General features: G+C 31.9%; 1 protein-coding gene across 5 annotated transcripts in view; it reads right to left on the bottom strand.

Moving 5' to 3' along the window:
* Positions 1–23,689, bottom strand: part of PCDH17 (protocadherin 17) — a 93,687-nt gene that overhangs the window by 39,503 nt on the left and 30,495 nt on the right. For 4 of the 5 annotated variants that reach the window (XM_019712614.2, XM_019712615.2, XM_074329348.1 and 1 more), the window contains 2 exons: positions 18,386–18,444; positions 18,080–18,252 (listed from right to left, as the gene is read on the bottom strand). In XM_019712614.2, the coding sequence (XP_019568173.1) occupies positions 18,080–18,252; positions 18,386–18,444 (232 nt within the window). The remainder of the gene's footprint in view (positions 1–18,079; positions 18,253–18,385; positions 18,445–23,689) is intronic. The other variant, XM_019712616.2, reaches the window with a different exon arrangement.

Genomic DNA, 23,689 nt, shown 5'->3' with positions numbered 1-23,689 from the left:
ACTGAAATGCCATATTCTCCATGAAGACTCCTATTTACACTTTCTGCAATGTTATCTGGCTTACTGTCAATACTTAGTGAAAAAAGCAATGTTAAGTGAATGAAACTTATGGCTCAGAAATATGTTTTATTATCAATGTATCACCATCATTCTTATCATCAGCAACAGACTTGCTGGAAATAGCACAAATGGATTCCCTCTCTAATGAATTCTTAGTTCTTGATATTACCTATGTAGAATTAGTCTTATTTCTATACTGAAAAAAACGATTGGTAGAATTTGAGTGGGGGCTGCCAAATCAGTCTTACAATTACAAAACTTTTCAGTTTCCACATCTGTATATATAATGATGTATTAAAGCAATTTTACGTAATATAAGTATGTCTGCAAATGCTTGTGCAAGCATAGCTTGATATTTAAGTGTCAGTAGGTATTTGTAAAAATAAAAAACAAAAATAAAATATTGAATTAAAGAAAAGATCAGCCTCAAATATAATAGTCACTAACTTTACTTTTTTCTAACCAAAAAATAATTAAAAACTGCATTAGTATGTGTTGATTAGTATAAGTATGAAAATTTTATTATACTTGCTATGTAAAACGCAACATTTGCCAAATAATTTATAAATACACTAACTATCCAAAGAGAAAAGCCCATGACCTCTCAAGATTTCAGAGAAAATGGGGAAAAGGTAGAGGCATGACTGGCTTAAGCTTTTTCAGCAGAGGAAAAAGCTCCAAAGATGTTTGTACCTCATTGCATTATGAGTGATCTAAATGAACAGTCTCTCTCTACATAGTTTATACCACCCAAGTACTCTCGCAGGATTCCAACCATCCTGAAAATATTTGCACCTCATGAGGGGAAATAATCTACCAGATTCCAGGACCTTTCCTTTCCTGAGTGAGCTCCCTCCATAGCTTCAGCTGTGGACAACACTGAGGGGAGTATGAGAGAACTGTTTTCACAGGAGTCTTTGTGGTATCCATTGTTTGTGTGGACCAAAATTCCATTATTCTTTTCAGGTATTCACGGTCACATTGGTGGTCAAACGGATCTTTGATCCGTTTTAATCATAAAATTATGTCATACTTTACTGAATCCAAATGAAAAGCACTGTATAGGTCAACAATGAATGTGGGCTCTCCTTCCCCAACCACTGAACTACTTCTATTCTTTTCATGACACAATTTTAGATTTTTTTTTTAAAAGAAGAGCTGTTTTCTTTAATAAGAATGACCTAAAAGAGCCAGTCAAGTCTATAAAATGTAAATTTAAATCCAGTTGAGATTATGTTTAATCTAATAGTTATTTCTACTTTGAACTCATCAAATTACCTACAAAAAACATTCTAGGAATCTCCACTGACATCAAAAGGACTTTTACACACAATGGGAATAACTGTCAGCCTTCTCTCTCAAGTCATTACCGGTGTTTTGGGGGTCACTTTGAAATTTAATGATTCCCGACATTTACCCTTCTTTAAAAGTTTCAGAAGTAATTTATTTTCCATTTGTGAGATATAGGATATAAAATTACTTTTAATAATCAAAAGTAGAAATGTAAATGAGAATAAAATAGAAGTTAACCACCTAAAATTTCATTTTATCAAATGAATTTGGAGTTGTAGCAATATGCCAGTTTTAGACTTCTATTATCACCATTAATTAATATTCTGAATACATATTAGAGATTACTGATTAAGTGATAGTTTGGCAGCTGGAAATTCTCCTATTTGACTCCTAATTCATAGTTTATGCAGGAAGAGGCTATGGCTCGCTCTGCACTTATGAAAAAAATGTTAATATTTCAAGTAAGAACACAATCATCATAACAAAAAGATTGTGAAAGAAACCACAATGACATTCTAGGTCAAAAATTCCAAACATTCCTTGCTCACTGATCAAGAAGTTTCAAATTGTGTAACCACAGGACATTCCTGGAGAAAATGATTAAACTTTTATTTACCCGTGGAAATTCAAATATATATTCTTTCACCCTATCTAATTTAACCCCAACTGTAGTTTATAAATATAAAATTAAATCTCTTTTCTAAATCACCCAGACTTTGTCCAATAGACTGCACATCTAAAAAAAATTGCCAAATATTAGTAGTTATTTTTACTGTGTCAAATCTTTATCGTTATATTCACACTGACCACCACATGAATTCTGTTTTTTCTGTCATTTTATATGGAAGTTTATTGAATTAGATTGGTTTCTTTAATGCCACCTTTCCCTTCCTACAATTTGTCTGTGCAGTCATAGAAAAACTTTCCCTAAATGACTGTATTAATTATGTTATGCTCCTGCCATTTTTCAAAGGTTTCCTACTGATCATTAAAAATACTCAAATTCTTACATTAACATCCAAGGTTCTGAACCGTTTGGTCTCCTCAAATGTTTTTCTGCTGGTAAATAATTTTTAAATAAACTTCAAAATGTTTAAATAGTTTTAGATTTAGAGAAAATTTGAGATGATACTACAGAGAATTCTATGTATCTTACACCCAGTTGACTCCATTGTGAATATCTGACATTCATATAGTACATATGCCACAATTAATGAAATGATATCAATATACTATTATTAACTGAAGTCCATGTTTTATTCAGATTTCCTTAGTTTTTAACTTATGTTCTTCTGTTCAAGGATTCCATGTACCCTATCAGTCCTCTTATCTATAGGAAGGGGACAAAATTCCATCCTACAACTTCCACAGCTGCAGATAAGATAAATTTTCCCCCCACCCAATTTTTAAAGATAACTTTCACATACGCATTGATTTTCACATGGTCGATCTAAGGAGTGCTTTTCTGACTGGTAACCTTCACTAATAAAAAGTCAAATTAAAGTTTTGTGTCTGCATGGTAATGGATGGTAATGACTTGTGGTAGTCATTTTGCAATGTACACATACATGGAATCACTACCTTGTACACTTGAAACTATGTAATATAGTGTTATACGTCAATCATAATTCAATATTTAAAAAGGCAAATTAGATGTTATTCTAAGAGCTTTGAACAACGTAAACATCTACTGTAAACTATAAGAGACGAGGACTTAGGTTTATTTTCTGCATATTTTCATCCCTGAGAGCCTTATACAGTGTCTGGCAGAAATAAATGTTTAATCATTTAATGCAAACTGCACTTGAGGACATAGAAGAGTATGTATATCATGTTGAAGCATCAATGATGCTGTATACATCACTATAATTATTACTACACAGATTTTTTACCTTGTCCAATATTTTAATAGATATTACACATTAGGATCATAAACATAATTATGAAGGGGTACTTATAGTACGAAGGGAACAAACTACTTTTTGTCTCCCTCAAATAAATTAGAAGCAAATTATAAATAACATACTAATTGCTATCTAACACATCCATTCATCCTTGAAGATTTTTAAAAGGATTTATATGGCAACATACTATTGACTCAATTTGAATTGCATGTCTTTGAATGAAAACAAAATATAAATCTGACTTCTTTTTACAGTAATTCATGATGCAGATAGGTCCCCCAGATGGAATTAATGACTGTCATATTATTAAAGTGAATTTGAGCAAGGAATTGATATCAGAGAAAAATTGGTTATATCTAAAGAAAATAACATATCACTCAAACATTGATGGTATTAACAAATGTATTCAGTGTTCAAATCAACTAATAATATCTAAGTAATAAATATGCTGCAATGAATGTACATATTTATATTCATAACACTATAGTTCTAAAAACTAATTAAGAAAAACACATAACCTCTCTTAAAGCTGCTTCTTTCATTCTTTTCAACATTCAGAATTCTGTAAATGAGGGTTAATAAATTGTCATGTGATCACAGAAATAATTATATTATCAATGGGTTTTTGAATACTCTTGTGCTAATAAATCTATGTGAAAATGCATTATCATATATTGTTTATACATTTTATAATTTTAAGGACAAGACTCTAGTAACCTAATATAATTTCCAGGCACAAGTACAATACATTTGAGTAGTTAATGATATCCTGGCTGATGTACCGTGTTTCCCTGAAAATAAGATCTAGCTGGACCATCAATTCTAATGCATTTTTTGGAGCAAAAATTAAAATAAGATCCGGTATTATATTATATTATATTATATTATATTATATTATATTATATTATATTACATTATATTATGTAAGACCCGGTCTTATATTAAAATAATACCGGATCTTATATTAATTATTGCTCCAAAAGACACATTAGAGCTAATGGTCTGGCTAGGTCTTATTTTTGGGGAAACATGGTAGGCTAAACGTAATTTAAGAAATAAAAGAGCTTTAGGCAATCAAATTTTGAAGATAAATATATGTGTATACATAAACTTATGTATGTTTTCATGCATATAAGTGTGGGTATAAGGCACAAAATTAGTTTAGTAATCAAAATATAGAAAGTCGAACTTATATCTCATAAAAACAAATCTCATAGATGTGTTTCCTAACCTCTTGAGTGTTATGTAGCCTGTTTTTAAAAAAATCTCAATATTTTATAGAAGAAAAGAGGGAATAGAAACATAGCAATGGTATCCTCATAAAATACAAGAAAGAATTCTGGGAAACTTTGGCTTCTGGAGAATTGTTTCTTTAATATTTATTATTTTAAATATATGTCGTTCTTAAAGTACAAACTCAAGGGGATCTCACATCATGCCCTGAAGAGGTACACTTATTGTTCTCTTTAGAAACTATCCAATATATGGGTACTTTCCTGCTCTTCTTTTTCTTAGTGTTGTCTATTATCTCTTTTGACAAATCTTTCATTTTCACCATACCAGTATCACTTTAGATGAACTTACCTAAACTCTTGGTTTTTAAAACCAGTACATATAAATAGCACACTTTATCAGTATTCCACAAATAAATGAACACTACTTTTTAGGTATTCAAATCTAATTATTTTATTGCAAATATGGCTTCTGGGTCCAGAACTGTGAAAAATCACTTCTGAGCCACGTGGAGTTTTTACCTGCCTTATCTAAGGCTCTATGTTGAACTTAATCACAAAACAAAGTGTCATTTTACTGGTCTGACTTGTGTTTCATAGTAGTAATTTGCTTTACTTTTTTCCTGACCATATCAGTTTAGCCACTTGCTCTAAGTTTTGTATATAATTTATATTCCAGTATTAGTAATAGACATTCAAAAGTTGACCCAAACGTATCCATCTTTCCCTCAATATTACAATATTTTGCGTCACATATTTCAAGTAGATTGTACTCACTTTTTGCCTCGTCCCATTTCTATTTTCACCCATTCCTATGGCACCATGTGCTTCCTCTGCACATCGCATTAGCCAGTCAATAATATTCAACACCCCAACAATATTGTTACAACCTGATAGAAGTTTTTAATATGGAATAATGTGAGGACAGCTCTCTTATTCCCTACCAAGATGCTAAGGTCTTTATTCTCGAAATGTTGTCATCCCAATGATTCTCTCTTATTTTCACTATCACCTAGACTGTTTAGAACTTTATTATTTCTCAATTAGGCTGTTGTCACTATGAAATAATGAAAAGACTCATGAAATGAGAATCAGATACCCTAGGCTAAAGCTTTGGATCAGCCCCATTTAAGCTCGACCTTAGAATGGTCTTTTTTTTTTTTTTTTTTCTATTCAAAATGAAAATGGCAATGCCTAGCTTATAAAATATTCAAAATTGTATATGTTAAATGAAATGGTTTAAGTAAATGTGTATACTTCAGCTCTGTGAAGTCACTAAATATTTCCTGGATCTGCTTCTAACTGCAACAGAACTGGCTTCCCTAAAGATTAGTTCAATGTCACGTTCTTTACCAGATGAACATCCTTTAACATCTACCCAATGAGTTCAAGTTATCCAAAATATTCTCCTGAATCTGTGGTTTTTAACCCTTAATACCCCCCACCCTTTTTTTAAACTAACCATTGGGAATACTTTGGAGAAGACCAGTATCTCCTTCGCACATGGAATGTGCAGACTACTGAGGGAGACAAGTTAGTGCAAAAAAAGGTCTCAGCACGAGAAAACGCTACTTTGAGAAAGAAGAAGAAACTGAAAGAAGACCTCCACAGCTGGTATATGGTGAGCTAGTAAGAGAGTAACACACGATGAGGGTGTATAGGCAAAAGTCAAAAGTCCAGATTTTTTTTTTTTCAACTACTTTGTGGTTGTAATTGTGGGGAAATGATTGAGCTTACGATGCAAACAAGACAGCAAGGGAAGCAAGTGACAACCTACCTAGGAGGGTTCTGTGGGGAGAAAGAAGTAACCTCTAGGATGGGTATATACACTGGACCTGAAGACACTTCAAGTAGAATTGGCTGGTATAAGATTTATTGACACATGCTGGGATGATGGGAAAAAAAGCAAGCAAGAGGAGTTCCTTTGTTTTGGATTGAGGTGACTAGGTAGATACTGTTTACTGGGATTAGAATGAAGCTGGCTGGGGAAGCCTTGAGAGAGTGGAGAGAAAATGCTGGCAGGTTTGGGATGGAGGAAATAATGAAATACATGGAATTTGCTCAAATTAGGTCATCACTTTAATTTTATGAAAACTTGGATCAAACACCTGGAGAACTGTGATGTACATATGGAGTACAGTGTCTTACAAATTAAATTAAATTTGTGTATCTAATTTAGATTTCTCTGAGGAGTCTTCATAGTTCTAAAAGTAACAATAATACCAGAGCTTAAAACATACAGCATTTAAAACAAAACAAAATTAATTGTATTGCTTAAAAATAGCAGAAATATCATTTGTCAAACTTAACTGGCAACGAATAGGGGAGCAGAACATACAACTAGAAGTCTTATTATATCCTATTTTTACCAGTGATTACATATTAATAAGCTAGTATGGGGGTAATTTGGGGGAGTATATGGAAACTAAATTATTTTCTAAATGGTATCAATGTGTTACTATAAGAAGTTTGGTGCTTTCTTTGTATTTTTAACAAGACTAAATAGGTTAACTATAGAATAGCAATGAAATAAAGGGTATTCTGGGTAAAGCCAGCTAGTCTATTTAAAGAGCAAAAATTAAAAGTCTTAGTACTAGATGCTGCTTCAGAGCAAGTCATGTATTAATAATAATAATATTAATAATAATAATAATATAAATAATAATAATAATGGAAATTAATCAGATGACTATATGTGTGACTGAAAAACCCTTCATAACCCTATACACTTAGGCATAAAGAATCAGATTCAACTCTACTTTTAAAAGTAAGATACCCTATTTTGAACTTAGAAATACCAGTATAACTGCCTCACAAATTCTCCACTGCACATTACTATTGAAGACTGTAAATAAGCAAGAGACCAGGGTGGAGAAAGCACAGACATGGCATCAGACAGACAGCTACTACTCAGCGAAGGGCAAGTTCCTTCGTTTGTCTGATGCTCAAGTTTTTCATCTGTTAAAGGAGATCACAGTTATCTGCAGCTTGCAATGAGAACAAATTTGTTTAAATGCACGTGGAGCAGTGATTGACTTATAGTAGATGTCCAATACATTTTTTTAAAAATTCCCTATTACTACTAGCTGATCTTTTGTTATCTGATTGAGTAAGTTCACAGAATTTGTCATGCATGTATAATCTTTTAAGGCTTTGATTAGGAATTATACTTAAGGGAGGGTGGGCAGCTAAGCTGTAAAATAAAAATGAAAGGGAAACATCAACTTTGATCATTATCGACAAATACAAATAGATGGTATTTGAGTTGAGTAACCTTTCTCTTGAGTTATGTTTTATACTCAGAATGAGTTCAGTAAAAACTCTTGCACATAGCAATTAAATTATATGGCATTATGATATACAAAATATATAAAGTATTAACCATGCCCCTGCCCTTTTGAAACTCGAATGATCCATTTGGCCACTGGTCTCCCCTGGCCTATATTTAATTGATCATTCTAAAACAAAAATCTGAAGATAACTCCAATCAAAACAAAGTTTTTTAATTGCCTGTAGAATCAGATACAAAATTCCTTAGTATGGCATTCAAGGTCTTTCATAATCTGACCCTAACCCACTCATTTGGTCCATTTTCTCTCCATTATAAATCTATACTTAATATTCCAATAAAAATATTTCTACTTATTCACCATTCCTGGATTATGCTCTGACACGCCACATCTCTCAGTCTCTGATCATGCTATTACCCCAGTTTCAAATACTCAATTCACGCTACATTGAGTAGGCCTGTTAAAAGCATATTTAATTTGTGAATTAATGCCCTATTCATTTCTGTAGCAGAATTAATTTTACTTATACATATATCATAGTATTTAACTAACAGATTACAGCTAGAAGGATAGATGAATGACATCTTCAAAGACTAAACACCTTGAAGGCAGAGTGTCATATATATGAGTGCTGAAATAATACTTATTGAATTGATTTATTCATGTATTAATTAATGGTAATGAGATCTTCCCCTCAGCAAGAATATCAGTATAAATCCATGAGTTAAAAAAATTATCAGATCTATTCACTTGGATTTGCTCTATTGTCTACTGTTTTCCTACAGTGTAAAGATAGAGTAATGCCCGAGAACATTACAAAATCACTCTTCATGTATTAAAATTTTCTAAAGTTTTATTGCCATTCTACTCTTAAATATTTCTTAAAATGTTAGCTTGTAGGGGTCAAAGTTCAGATGTCTATGGAAAGGATATTGTGTAACAAACACAGTAATTAAAACCAGGCAGGAAATGACTCAGGACAAAAATAAATAAATAAAACAATTTCACCCCTCAATATGAATTTTCAAAAGCTCAAAGAAAATAAAATCCAGGGCAGACAACTCAATCTCCATGAAATATGTTTTTTGTGTTTTTTTTTTAATATCCCCTCTAGCAGAGGCAGGGGTGTATTAATTATCAATCTGCAAATCCTGAAAGTACTATTTAAAATGATTTTATGAACTGATTAAACATCTAAATGTTCCCAGATTACTTGTTGGTTTCCCAAAGTAAATATTTACCTTATTAAAATTATTACAGGAGTAAAAGACCATTTTTTCTATATTTGGTCTGAAGCAAGACCCCAACTGCACATTTCTGTTCTGATTTAATAAGAAACTGTATAAAATCACTTCTTTTGGTGGTAGATAACATCGTTTTCAGTATGTCACTACTTAAATCATCAGTATAACTTGTTGTTAAGAATTTTAGAAAGCAAAAGCCCCAACATGCAAGTTAAGTACAATTCTACATTTCCTTGTCTATAATTTTGAAATCCAAAAATATTTCAGATCTGACAGTTATTTTGTTACTGATGTGACGGTAAAAATGGACTCGAATTGACATTGGCTAATATATGGTGTATGTATTACATCACTTGTCTAAAATATGATAAATTCTTAACTCTGGAAAGCTTCTGGTTCTAAGAATTGTAGGCCTGGACAGAAAAATGAAAGCTTTCATGGGAGCTCTAAAATTGAAAAGCATAAAAGGAATTAAATTTAACATGTTAGTATGTTTGCTTTGATATATTACAAGTTTCTATTTCTTGTGTTTTAGCAATTATAAATATTAAATAATGGGTTTATCTGGTTGTTGATGGATGTGCACTTTGCAGACTATCTTGGTAATTTCCTGAGCATATGTGAGTGTCATATATGTAAGTGCTTATGTGAAATAATGAAATTAGTGAACTTTGCCTTGCACTTTATAGAGAAGATTGGAACCACTTATTAGAGCCCCCTATAATAATTTCCCTTTACATCCACATTGCTATTTATATTTTTAAATTGATTTCTTTCTCCCGGTCTCATGCTTAGTCTCAGAAAAAAAGAGTTTATCTTTAAAGCTAGCACCCCCATTATGCTCCAGTGAATATCCTCTATTCCAACTCTTCAATATTTCCTTCTAATTGGATCATTTGCCTCAGTACCTTGATACTTATTTACCTTGAATAATTAAAACATTTTTCATCCATAATACCATCTTCCTTAGCTGCACAATTTTTTTTCTTTTTCTTCCTGTTATTCTATTATTTGCTAGTCTTCTTGCAAATAATAGGGATATTGCTCATTCCAATTCTTGACCATACATCCATGGTATATCCTATTGAAATCTCTTTTCTTTTTTCATTACTCTATCATAACTCCTCTCATAGAAATCAAGAGTGACCTGCCTGTTATTACACAGTCATTAGTCATAGTTATTAGATTGCACAGCATTATCCGGCTTTACTTAATGTATAGATTTAACTTGGCTATCAAGTATATTTGGCTGGAAATGAAATCTAATGAGTCAAATAACTCATCTAGAGGGTCTCTAGACGAGATTTTGGATTGTCCCAGATTTTGGATTGTCCCAGAACATACCGAATATGTTTCTAGGCAACATAAATGATTATCGAACCCTTCTGCTTCCCAATTCTAGATGTTGTGTCCTGCAGGATTCTGTCCTGGACTCTATTCCCCCAATAATCCTGCATTCTGATCCCCTGGATTCTTTTTTTCCAATAATCTTTCTCATCAATTTACTTTGACAAGTAATCTTACATCAGTGGCTTCCTAATTTATATTAATACCTCTGGATTTCTCTTTCAACTGCCAAATTAATTTCCAGATGCCTCTTCTGATACTCCCCTAAACTCTTCTTTTTACTTCCCTAATGTTTTCCCCTGGGAGACCTCACCTTGTCTTTCCCGCTTTCGTAAATAGAACTCAATTACCCAAATCAGAATGCTAAGATTCATCATCACACTATTTTAAACTACTGCACTGATTTCTGAAAGTTCTCCCAAAGATCTGGTTACCTGAAGTTCGTTTTTAGTTTTGTTTTTGCCTATCCTCTTTGAGTTGTAAAGTTTCTTTAGGAAATCCATTCGATATTAAATATTTATTGAAAATATATGAAAGACTCACGTTCTCAAGCATTGCTGCTCACATCCTCAGACTCAAACAGAAAGCAAATGTGATGACAAATCTGCAGTACCTGCTTGGAGACATGGAGATCTCCCTTTTGGGTTACAGGAAGGGCATGGAAAGATGGAAAGAGTCAACTGGAAAATTACACACCTGGAACTAGTACTGCCTCGACCAACTTCAAGACTCTGAAAGTCATTTAATCTCTCCGTGTTTTTGTTTTTTGTTTTTTATCTACAAGTTATGGAAGTTATACTTCAAGGATTCTTTGCACCCTGATATTTTGTATTATGGCTTAGACAAGAACAGGAAACGTATAATATTAAAATGTGCTATCAAAGTGGAATAATGGAAAATTTATGGGAGAAGTTTGAGATCTACCAACATAAATTTCCTGTAGCTCTTAATTAATAGATGGCTTAATAACCATTCTATATTTTTATAGTTTATTGGCATACTCCTAGTTTCATAACAGTGTACATAGTATTAGCATAAGATTTTATTTATATATACATATAAATGATTTATATATATATATTATACATATATACACACATTTTATATATTTTATATATATTTTATGTATATAAAATTAAGAAAATAAAACAAAAAGTAGAATTCTCTGGTTGTGTGGAAGCATTTGAGAGATATGATTATTCTAAGGCTGGGAAAGGTGTCCCTGCCCCCAAGAATGATGCAAAATGAGTTTCAAAAGTTTGGGAAATACTGTGTCAACATTTCCTAATTGGAATGTTTTAGCAAATGTTATTGCTGTGCTTACTAAAAGCAAAAGAATCTCAAAATCATATTGAAGCTGTAGTAAATCATTCAAGACTTGTTAGGGAGGCTTTACGATGAGCAACGAATGTGAGAGTGATAAAATCTCTATTTTCATGATACCAGCTGCTGGCTTCCAGAAGCAGATGTTTGCACATGAGAAAAAGAGAGATCATTGAAAGTTTTAAAGTTAGTTGAACTATGGGACAGTTGCAAAGTTTGGTAAGCAAAAATAAACTGAAGCTGCTTATAGTTTAGGGACCATTTTTATCCAATATAATGTAAAGTCAGGTGAATTCTGAAAGTTGTAAAAGACAGCATCGGTGGTTGGGGAAAAGGATATTAAGATGCTCTTAGACAAAAATGCAGTCTAATAAAAACTCACAGGGCTTGCAAATAATACAGGTGCTTGGCAAATAATACAATTCCTTAAATGCCACATATGTGAAACATAAAGCAACAGTGTCTTTAAAAAATTGTAAATGATTTCTTTCTGGTGTTAAATATTCAGCAGTTCTTTCCTGCTCCCCTATATAGCAGTAATTTCCCATTTCCTTCCTAATTGTTCCTTATTATTGATAAATTTATGCATCTTTTTTAAAAAAAATATTCAGAGGTTGCCAGATGGCTGCTGAGAGGATGGACGTTGTCATTACGTTTGTGTTCTTGTTTATGTCGAAATGGATTTGCTGATCTCTACTATAGGAAGGTCTGGGAAAGACACTGCTTTATTTATCAGAACTGCAGCAACCATAAGACAGAATAGAAAATAGAGCAAAAGCTTGAGAATGTAAAAGTACAAAGTAGGTCAAGTTGGTGTTCAGAGGCCTAGTCTTCTGTCTTAACAACCTCTTCCCAATCCTGTATGTATGGTTCTATCCTCACTCCTGCCCAGGGGACAAGAGCCTCAATTTCTATTCTCTCATTTTCCTATGGCTGCTTTTTAAAACATCTATTTCACGATAAAGTACAGATTGTGGAAAGTTGACACTATTTCCTTTCCAGACATAATTAGAAATATGGTGAAACTGCAGTCATTATGCAGTGAATTAGGGAGGGGGAATTAAAGGAACGGGGCTCAGAGCCTTGACAAACTCTGAAATCATATAACAAATATTGCAGTCATTTAAACTAGCCTAATCCTGTTTTGAATATGGAGGCCACAAGAAAAATTCAAGGACTAATTTCAAGAAAAAGAAGAGAGCAACAACAAAAAATCCATTAGCTTTAGTTTTTATAGTTTTCTAGACTGTTCTCTGGGAAAAATGAAAGGCAACCCTTAAGAATGTAATTTAGTTTTAAAACTGAAATTCACTGGAGCAAACCTAGCTTATTTGGAATTTCTATTATTCTCAACTTCCTATTGATTTTATTTTTATTAGATTTTAATCAGAACTCTATTGTAAAATATTTTGAATGCAATATCTAATTTAAGAAATCAGGTTTTCTAGCAGTAGACAGAGAACAGGGTAGGCACCGAATTGAATAGAAAAAAAAGAAAAAGAATTATAAGGCAGTTAAATAAAATGAGAAATAAAAAGCATTTGAATGGAGAATTCCTGAAGATCTGTAGTTTTGGATTCCAGTCACCTGGGAAGAGATTGCCACCGACAGGGGTTCGATTTGTGATGATAATGGTTTCACTGCAATCCCTGGCATGGGTCATCAATAGTCACAATGTATAACGCTATTCCACAAAACCCAGGTTTCAAGAACTTTGTTTCAGTCAATTATAAAGATTAAAAGACTGATTATCCTGGAAAATCAAAAACTGTCACCTGGTATAAACAAGGAGCTCAGAGAAATCTCAAGTCAGAATTTAGGAAAACTGCACATTTATTATTTGGGAATCAATAGAAACTACTGAATTTTAGGGAAAGCTTATTAAGTCATTTAATAGAAGAAATGGTTATTGCTAACAATCAAAATAATTTACAGGGCTTCTAGTGGATAGAAATTAAAACATACAGTACTTCACCAAAGAAGCCAAAGTTTGAACAATATCTGAAGCAAAAGAAGTTACCTTAAATTTTTTTGAAAGTTTTATTCTTTATAAAACTGTCTGTGACTCTTTGCAGAAATAACATTATATCTATTTTATTAGTTCTTGATATAAATTGCTTTTTTTCTTATTCCAAAATGTAAAATCAGCATAATAAGATCAAGTGTATGTTGGTCAATTTTCTGTGTCATTTTCTGATAAACAATGCTTAATATATATATATTTGCCTTTCTAACTAAGTAATGTCCTACAATCCACACAAATTCCAAAACATGTGTATTGTTTTATCTATGATATATCTACCTACCTACCTATAATAATATTTGGTGAAGGGAATATGGAGAAAATCTAATTTTAAAAAAAGAACACAAAAACGAAATCAAATAGAAAGAAAGTACATTTTTGAGAGTTTTCTTTTTCTCTTTTAAATCAGACTGGAAAAAAAAAAACACCTAAAATAACCTCTTTCTATTAGAGGTTTTATTAACATAAAATTCTTAAAGCTATCTTCAGCTATAGTGCAACACCACAGCTTCAATTAACTACTGAATCCTTTCAAATATTTTTGCTAAAATAATGGCCAAAACATAATTGTACTATATATTGGAGATGATGAAACTGATGGTAGCAAACATGCACAAGTATCAGAAACAGAATGGACAAAATCTAGCTGCACAACAGAAAAACAAAAAATAACATTTGAACTAATAAAATCTCAAAAGACCTGTCATTGGCAAAGGAAAACCATTAATAGCATTAAAATTTCCATTGAAATTGGGAAGATTATTTTTGGAATTGACTTTAATTTCTAAGTTAAAGAAATATTTCAAGTTAGAAATAGGACATTATTTTTCTTAATTGAGATCATTTAAATAGGGACAGAAGCCAACTAAACTAATTCAAAAAATGTAAAACATAATATGTGACTGAGTTTTTAACTGAAATCTGTTAAAGCTACACAGTTTTCATAAGAGAAAGACTGACAAACAAGTTTCTTTTTGTCTAGCTCTTAGTTTCTTTCTCTTAAGAGGAAATCTGCATTTGTTTCTTAGGACATTTTTAAAGGTATTAAAGATTAGGGTTTAATATTTGAAATCTGACATGAGATAATTGTTTGAATACAGCTATCATCATCTTTCACCTGTAAATAAAATTACTCTTTCTAGGTGTGCACTGAATTAATTTGGTGTTGTCTCTCATGATGCTTTTCAAATAAATTAACAGAGTACATTGACCAAGACACTGACTGATTGCTTCTTCAAACATTTTAAAATTATTTCTGAGTGAATCCTTTATTATGTGACTAGTATAAAGCATTGGTAAAGAGAGTAGGCTCTGAAGGCATGCCATTTTATTTCTAATGCAGATTTCACTACTTATCGCTGCAGAATATTGAGAAAGTTTCTCAATATCTATTAAACGTGAGAATAACAATACTTACCTATCTATAAATGCAATAAAAACTAAATATAATAGTAAGTTTTAAGTACTGAATAATTCAATTAATAGCAGATGAGCTATTTTGACGTTCTCCTCCCTGCCCCCTGAGTTTCATACACATGAACTCAGGTTTTAACTTCCTCTTCAATGTTTATTTGTGGTAAGGTCACAGCAATAAATCAGAATGTCAATTTGAACAGGTTCTCCCACCTGGAGACAAAGATGTATAGAAAAGACACAAGTTTTGGCCATATCTTGACCTAGGATTAAACTCCAACATGCTATACATGTTAATAAACAATCAGTTTTCTTATATGAAAGATAAAAATGATAACTATGTTAGAGTTTGCAGGTTAAATAAGCTAATGTCAAAATGAAGCTAGCACAGCTTATGGTAAGTAGTAAGAACTCAGTAAATGCGAGCTCTTCCTCTGGATCTAGATACATAAGTAGATAGATATGAACATAGATACATAGAAAATAGCTAGAGAAGTAGGTAGGTAAATAGATTAGATAGATAGATAGATAGATAGATAGATAGATAGATAGATAGGATGATATAGATAATGAAGAGAAAGAGACATATGGGAGGTAGCTAGAGATAGGTAAGAAGATAGGTAATGAATATCGGTAAATGAGAGATGAGAAATGAGAGATGGAGATAGAGGTAGAAACAGAGATGATAAAGATAGAGATGGAGATACAGATGGCGATGGAGAGATAGAGAAATAGAAACAGAGATCTCCCATCTCTACTCCTTACATACAGTTTCTTGAAGGCAGGCTCCAAGTCAAATTTATTTTTGGTGTTCCTAAAGAATCTAATATTCCTTACATACTTAAAGCATTTAATAGATATTTATTAAATAAGTGCATTAAGTAATCTAACCAATTAATAAATGAAATACTATTTTAGCTAATCCTTCAAATTCATGTTTTAAAGTAGAAGCCAGTCCCTGTCTTATGTAATTCATAGATTACCTAAGTGTGGCTTTCAGAGTCATAAAAACTTTCCGCTATTTATTAATAAGGATGTGTGGAAACTACTTGTTTAGAGGAGATATTTCTATTGGCATTCTTATTCTTTTGACTTGCAATACTTTATATGTAATATTAATTAAAACATATGCCACATACATGTTCTTTTAAGAATAATAGCCACCTTTCTAAGATATTACTTTTTAACATAAAAAATTTAAAAACAACGCCTTTTCAGTATAAGTTGTATTTTGAAAATAAATGAAAGCACTTTCTTTTTCTGTAGGGGTCTTTTCAGTCGCATCAAATACACTGCTCAGTAGATGAAAAGGAATTACAGCATTAATGTGAGCAGCAGTGGACTTGTGTTTGTTTTTGATTAACAAAGCTTCTCATGAAGATATGAAAATAAATGCAAACTACTTACTCTATGCAGTTTTAAAACTAGCAGGCATAAATTACATTAATCACTTTATTATACACATAAATGGGTCCATCTTATGCTGTACATTTACATTCAAGATTCAATAACCCATCATTTAAAATATGTCTGAAAAATTCATACGTTATATAATATTGCACAACCACAACCCATCAAGACGATTTAAGTCACTTTAAGTAAACATTAAATTTTGCATGAACTGTGAATAAGTATTTAAGAAGTTTTTGTTAAAAATAATTGAAGAAAAACGATATTGCATTGTTACACAGAAAGTTGCTATGGTAAAGGTGAGGAAAAAAGTTATCTGACATCTATTACTTAGAAAAGGCTTAGGGGGAAGTCAACCTTAAAATAAATCCAGTATAATTATATTCAGTGCAGAAATATTTTTATTTATTTATTTATTTTTGTATTGAATATATAAATTTGTGTATGTATGTTTGTATTAAAATTTCAACATGATTAGAAAAATTAGTATGCATTATATCTGCTAAAGTATATATGATAGGACAGACTGCACTACTCACAAAAATTTATTTTTTATGAATCAATAAATGACTTAGTAGTTATGTTCACATAGTATAAATATAGTTTCCATTAGAAAAATGAAATGAAATATTAAATATATTTAAATACTGTTAATATTTTGAAAACCAACATTACATTAATTAGTATAACGTACATCTGTGATTCCAGAATCCAATTCTTAAAATAACTCTTTTCATGTTTTATAATTGAACATAAAAATCACCTACTCATAGTTTCTAAATCTTACACATAAAAGTAGTTTAATTCTCTTTGGATGAATCATTAGCCAATATTCCATTGTGTTTGAAACAATGAAAATATCAAAATTAAATTTTAAAAAAGGTATATAAATGAATAAATGGAAAATAGACTTACATAAAAATACATGTATTTATTAAGAAGTATTTATTTTTTATCTCTACATCGTTAAACAAATTCATACTTATTTGATATCCATGAAAACTTAGGTAAATCAAAACAAAAAGGAGCCAAAACTCTGATTTAGCTGCTATTTGACTTTTTAAAAACTACTTAAAAGCTAAAATTCACACTAAAAATAAACCAACACCACTAAGAGCTATAAAATTCTGATCAAGTTTTCATTTCACGTCAAAGTGTTGAATTTACAATTTTAATCTGTCATTACTATATTAAAATGTGCATATCTAGCTAATATATGCCATACTTTCCTCGTTAATAAAAAGCAAACTAGGAAAGGTTAGGAAATATTCCCGAAGATAAGAACACATCTAGTGACTTTGATCAAGTGCTCATGTTAAGAAGATTCAAAACTAATAGCCATGGCCTTGCTTTTCTGTTGTGACTCAGGTATTGAACAATTGCTTTCTGTCTGGAACCTCCTTGGAATTTGCTGGCTCTTTTGGTACATTATGAATGGTCCATGCCACCGTGATAACCTGCAGCCCTAGTACAAATAGGTGTATAATAATTGCTTAAGCTTTACACTTGCACGTGGTAAGCATTGGAAGGCTTCACTCACCTTGTTCAAGTGGTTGGCTTTTAGTTGAAGTAGTTTTCATCTTGAGTGCCTCCCTAACAGACATGTCACAGCAGGAGCCTTTGTTAGTGTCTTGGTCACTGTCAGCCTGATCACTGTCCCCGTGCCCACTGTCTCTCAGGCTGGCTCTTTCTGGGTCCTTAAACGTGGAGCTACTGAAATACATATAAAGAAAAAGAAGAGAGAGTGTTGTCGCTACGAGTTTGAATCTGAAGTGTAGTCTCTTGCAAAGCAATTTGGACACGAATGCAAATGGGGAAGCTGAGAAAGTTATTTAATAGGCCTTACCTTTGAACAAACTGCTGCCTGCTGCCCATGTAATTGGGCTCTGCGGGAAAATTGTCTGTCTGTGAAAGAGAAGGAAAAAAATACGTATAGTTGTACACTGGACAAATCTCCTGCAGAGCAACAAGATTTCCTAGTGGAAAAATGATTAATAATTCAAAAATTCCCTTAATCTTCAGATTTGTACATTTTAATTAAATTGGAAATTGCTGACATGTAATTATGTACTCAGAACAATTAAATGATTCCGGTCCACAAATTACCTGTTAAAGTAAACAATGAGCCTGTCATAACTGGCATTCTCTCTGAGCACCACGATGGATAACACTGTGTTGTTTCATTATTTAGATATTAAGATTGAATATTTGTGGGAGGAGTGGAAAAATGACCTAATTTCTCCATATTAAAAGTGTGAATTATTTAATAATTCTCATTTTTAAACATAATTACATCATCTGCTGGGATTCTATGCTTTCCTTGATGTAATATCATTTTAAAGTCATCTACTCCTCAATTAAGAGAGATGGGCCTCTCCTTCAAATTTTGCCAATAACGAAGACAAGCATGGCACATATGGTTGAACTCCTCTTTATCATTCATTCTCATCTATATTCCTGCTGTGGAGATTGTACGCAAGCAAGACAATGGCAGGGGTGCTGCTTCCTGGTTCTCAAAAACCAAGTAAAGGAAAAATAAGAAGTAAAACATTACTTAAAACATTGAGAGTAAAAGACACTGATAAACCAGGCTTGTTTTCATGGCTGTTTTTACTCCTTCCAAACTGACGTGGAGGTCTGCCAAAACGAACTGAATTCTCCTTGTATCATGGAACAGAGTCTTTTGGGAGAAAGAGACTAGATCTTTCATAGATCTCCCTATACTGTACATTCACACAAGTTACTTCTTCTTGCAGCTGACTCCACGACAAAGCTGCTTCTGTTTTCTGCATCACTTCATATCACACCATTGTGGTCTGAAGCAGCTCTGGGTTCCTACAAGATCATCCAGCATGCAAGTACCAGTGACACAGGGGCGTGCAATTCAGGAAGCAGAGGGCCCAAGGTAAGGCTTAATGTAGTGCAATATGTGTTTTCCTTTAAATAAGGCTAATTTAAACTAACAGTACTCTTTTTTCTGCCCACGTCATAGTTTAAATTATTTGGCTTTTTGAACGATTCTTGGGGAAAAAAAAAAAAAAATACATGTTAAGAGTAACAGCTTTTCTCTCTGATATAAGTTTAGGGACAGAAAAAAACAATCCCTTGCAAATTTCTTAATTTGTAATCTTCTGTTGTTGTTCACATGGACATTATCAAAACAAATGCAAAGATCAAGGTGAGCAGGGTAGATTCATTTTTCACTCCTAATCTGCTTTAATTAGTAGTTGGTAGCAGACATTTTTTCCTTAACATGTTTTACTACTTTTTAGATACTGGGAAGCACCTTATGTGCTTTCAAAATGACAAACTATCAATTTCTTTAAGAATAACTTGATTGTCATTAAAAAATAATAGTGGAATCCAATCCCAGAGGCAAAAATGTTTGCAAAAGAGTTTTGCCAATTTTTAAACCTCTAATTACTTAGAAACTCCACATTTTAATTTAATAAAATCAAGTTCATCTTTTGAATTGGTCAAAAACAGGTATCCAACCCATTATTGCTGGCAGTTAAAAGCTAAGTATGAATATCTTAGAACACTTAAGAAAAATAGAATCCTGGGTAGTAAGGAGAGCCTAAAAAGTAAAATGAAAGTGGAAACTCTAAAATCAAGTGCTCTTATAAGTAATCTTCTGATTTTAATGGCTTTAATTAGGTGAAATGTCATAGAAAGTGGACATTTCAGTTTGGCACAGGGAGAAACACTGGGGAAACTTTTCTTCCCTGTTCTGATGGTATCTAAAAATGTTTGCTTATTATTAAAGTTCTAAGGAGTTCTGATAAAATAAGAGACTTAAACTAAAAAATAAAATACATTTTCTCATAAGTGAAGACCTGTTTTTAAATTATATGTGTGTTTGCAAGCATGTGTGTGCATGTATGTTTGTATGTATGTATCAGTGTTCGATGAAACTGGGAAATGGTATTGCTACCAAATACTATTTTGATGAAAATGGAAAAATAAGAGAGAGGAAAGAAGGAATTTTGAAGAGAAAACAGAGAAAAGAAATATAACAGCAGTGAGAAAGGCAAGGAAAAAGAGAGAAAGGAAGGAAGAAGAGAGAAACAAAAATATATGGAGAAGGAATGCAGGTGGAGGGAAGTAAAAAATGCAAAAGAAAAAAAAGAAAGAAAGAAATTGGCTGATTATTGTAGAATTTCACAAATACAATTTTAAAAGTTTGCAACTTAATTAGAAGCAAAGTATCAAACGTTTACTAATAATGCCTGCATTCATCCATTAAAATAGGTAGGGATGTGAGAGATTGTGCATGTGTTTATAATTACCATAATGAAATAGCCATTTGGCCTTTAACAAACATATAACTAATTCACTGTAAAAACCACCCTGGCTTTAATATAGAAAATAACATTTTCATTATCTAGGCTCCAAGGGTGTCAGAAAACTCATTTAAAATAATTGGAATATAAAATAAGAATGTTTGTATAGAAAAATGAAAAATAGAGAAAAACAGCCGTATGTATCACATCATTTAATTTAGAAGGGCTTGCAGATAATTTTCCAGCACTGTACTCTAAAAATTGAGTTCTACCTAGTGCGTTTATAAATCTTAACTTTTACGTCTAGGAAGAAAGTAAAATTTGAGGTCAGCTACTTGCAGCTTTTTAGGTCTCAGCAGAGTAATTAATTATGAATATTTATAACACCTGAAAACTCTATCCTCTTCCATACAAATTGATCACTGGAATGTTTTCCCCCTCAAACTCAACCTGAACATAGAGAGTTTTAACTATTGCTTTTAATACATTTATCATTAATTTTTTTATCATACAAGAAAAAAAGTATGTAGCCTGAGTTGGTGGGTAGTTAGAGAAAAGATCTGAAGTCGACACTGTAGATATCATTTTAATCTACTTCAAAGTCAGGAATAAAAAGACAAAAGTTTTGTGGGTTTTTTCTAAGTGATTATTTGCTTAAAATAGAAAAGAGCTGCAATTACTTATAAAACTCATTGTATGCCTTCCTATTGATTTGTTTTTTTGTTTCTTGTTATTTTGTGTGATGAAGATAATAAAAATTTAGATATTCTTTCCTTTGTACAGAAAACACAAAGAAATAAATCAGTTATCAAGCAAACCCACAAAATGGATATGAATGGTTTCTATGATTATTTGTCTTTATGCTTCTCTACAGTACTCAGAAAATTATAGTATATTGTACATATATACAAAATCAGAATTTTTGTCAATAGTAGTTAATAAACTGTTCCTAGATATGTCATCTTCTACAACTTGTTCATTCTTTTAGACCAATGAAAAATACATCATGATTTTAAAAATGAATGTCTCAGAATAAAACAAAACAAAGCACCTGCTAAAACTGAACTATGTTGGCTAAAACTGGGAAAGATCTTTATTTGTGGAAGTAGATTAATTTGATATGACCACTTACACATGCCTGCAGAAGTTGAAGTGAAAAATGGATATTTAATAAAAGGAGTCAAATAGATATTTTTAACTATTAAAATAGTAAAAAATAGAAATTTTAAAAATATATCAAGCATTTGACAAATTCAACACCTATTAATGATAAAAGTCTCAGCAAAACAGTAATAGAAAGAAACTTCTTCAACTGTATAAAAGGTATCTACAAAAAAAAACATATAACTAATGTAATATTTACTGGTGAAAGGTTGAAAGATTTTTACCACTTCTATTAATCACTGTCCTGAAAGTCCTACTAAGTTTAATAAGGCAAGAAAAATAAATTACACGCAAGTTGGAAAAGAAGGATAAAATTTTCAGATAATTTTATTGTATTTACAGGTAATACTATTTAGAAAGAAAATAATGTGAGAATACATTCAATGTCTCCCATAATAATCAATTAAATTTCTGTATTCTAGCAATAAACTATTAGAGATCGAAATTTCAAAAGCAACACATTTATAATAACTCCCTAATCATCAAACTTAGCAAATAAGTATTTAAAAATATACAGTTACATAGTCTGTATGCTGAACATTACAAACACAGGTGAAACAAATGGAAAAAAGTCTACATGGATAGAGAAGATATATTATGTTTATGGATGCTAAGACTCAACAGGGTAAAGATGTCACAGCTCCTCAGATGATCTACACATGTAATATAGCACCATTCATATCTCCAGCACAATTTCCTGTAGATATAAACAAAAGGACTCAAAAATTGATATGGAAAAGCAGAATGATAAGTCAAAATAATTGTGAAAAAGAAGAATAAAGTTGAAAGTATTACACTACCCTATTTTGAGAGTTACTATAATAGAAGCAACACTAATCAAGACAGTGTAGTATTGATGGAAAAGACACTTAGATCGATGGAATAGAAGAGACTGTCCAGAAGTAGCCCACATAAATATGAGCAATTGATTTTTGACAAAGTTGCCAAAAGCAATTCAACAGATAATTCAAAAGAAATGAACCTCAAGTTATATTTCACATTTTCTGAAAAAGCAAAAAGAAAAGCAAAACTCAAAACTTCAGATACAAATGTAAAGCATAAAACTATAAAACCTAGCAGAAAATCTTTGTGACCTGGTGTTAGGCAGAGTTCTTGGACGTGAGAACGAACACATGATCCAAGACCCTAATTAACCCAGTAATTTGGTATTTACCTTAAAGAAATGAAAACTATGCTCATGCAAAGATTTGTACATGAATATTTACAGAAGCACTCTTTGCCAAAACTGAAATCAACCCAGATACCTTTTAACAAGTGGATAGGCAGACCGTGGTACCTACTTACAATAGAAAACTATTTAGCAATTAAAAAAAAAAAGAAGAAGAAGAAAAGTGAACTATTGAGACAACTTGGATGAATCTCAGAAGTATCATGTAGAGTGAAAAAAGCCAGTCTCGAAAAATTGTGTACTATATGATTCCACTTATAAGACTTCTCATAAAAGAAAAAAAAATATGAGAAAAAACAGATTGGCGGTTGTCAGGGGTTAAAGTTGACCACAGAAACATAGCAGAAGGCAACTTTTCAGGGTGATGGAACTGTTTAGTATTTTGATTGTCATGGAGGTTTCATGGCACTATACGTGAATAAAAATACATAGAACTCTACATTCAAAGAAAGATTCATTCTACTGAATGCTAAGAAAAGGTAATTCCTAAAATATATCTAAGGAGATCATCCGC

This window comes from Rhinolophus sinicus, linkage group LG04, assembly GCF_036562045.2.
Source record: "Rhinolophus sinicus isolate RSC01 linkage group LG04, ASM3656204v1, whole genome shotgun sequence".
In the NCBI taxonomy this organism is placed as follows: domain Eukaryota; kingdom Metazoa; phylum Chordata; class Mammalia; order Chiroptera; family Rhinolophidae; genus Rhinolophus; species Rhinolophus sinicus.
This window is presented reverse-complemented; position numbering and strand designations above follow the sequence as displayed.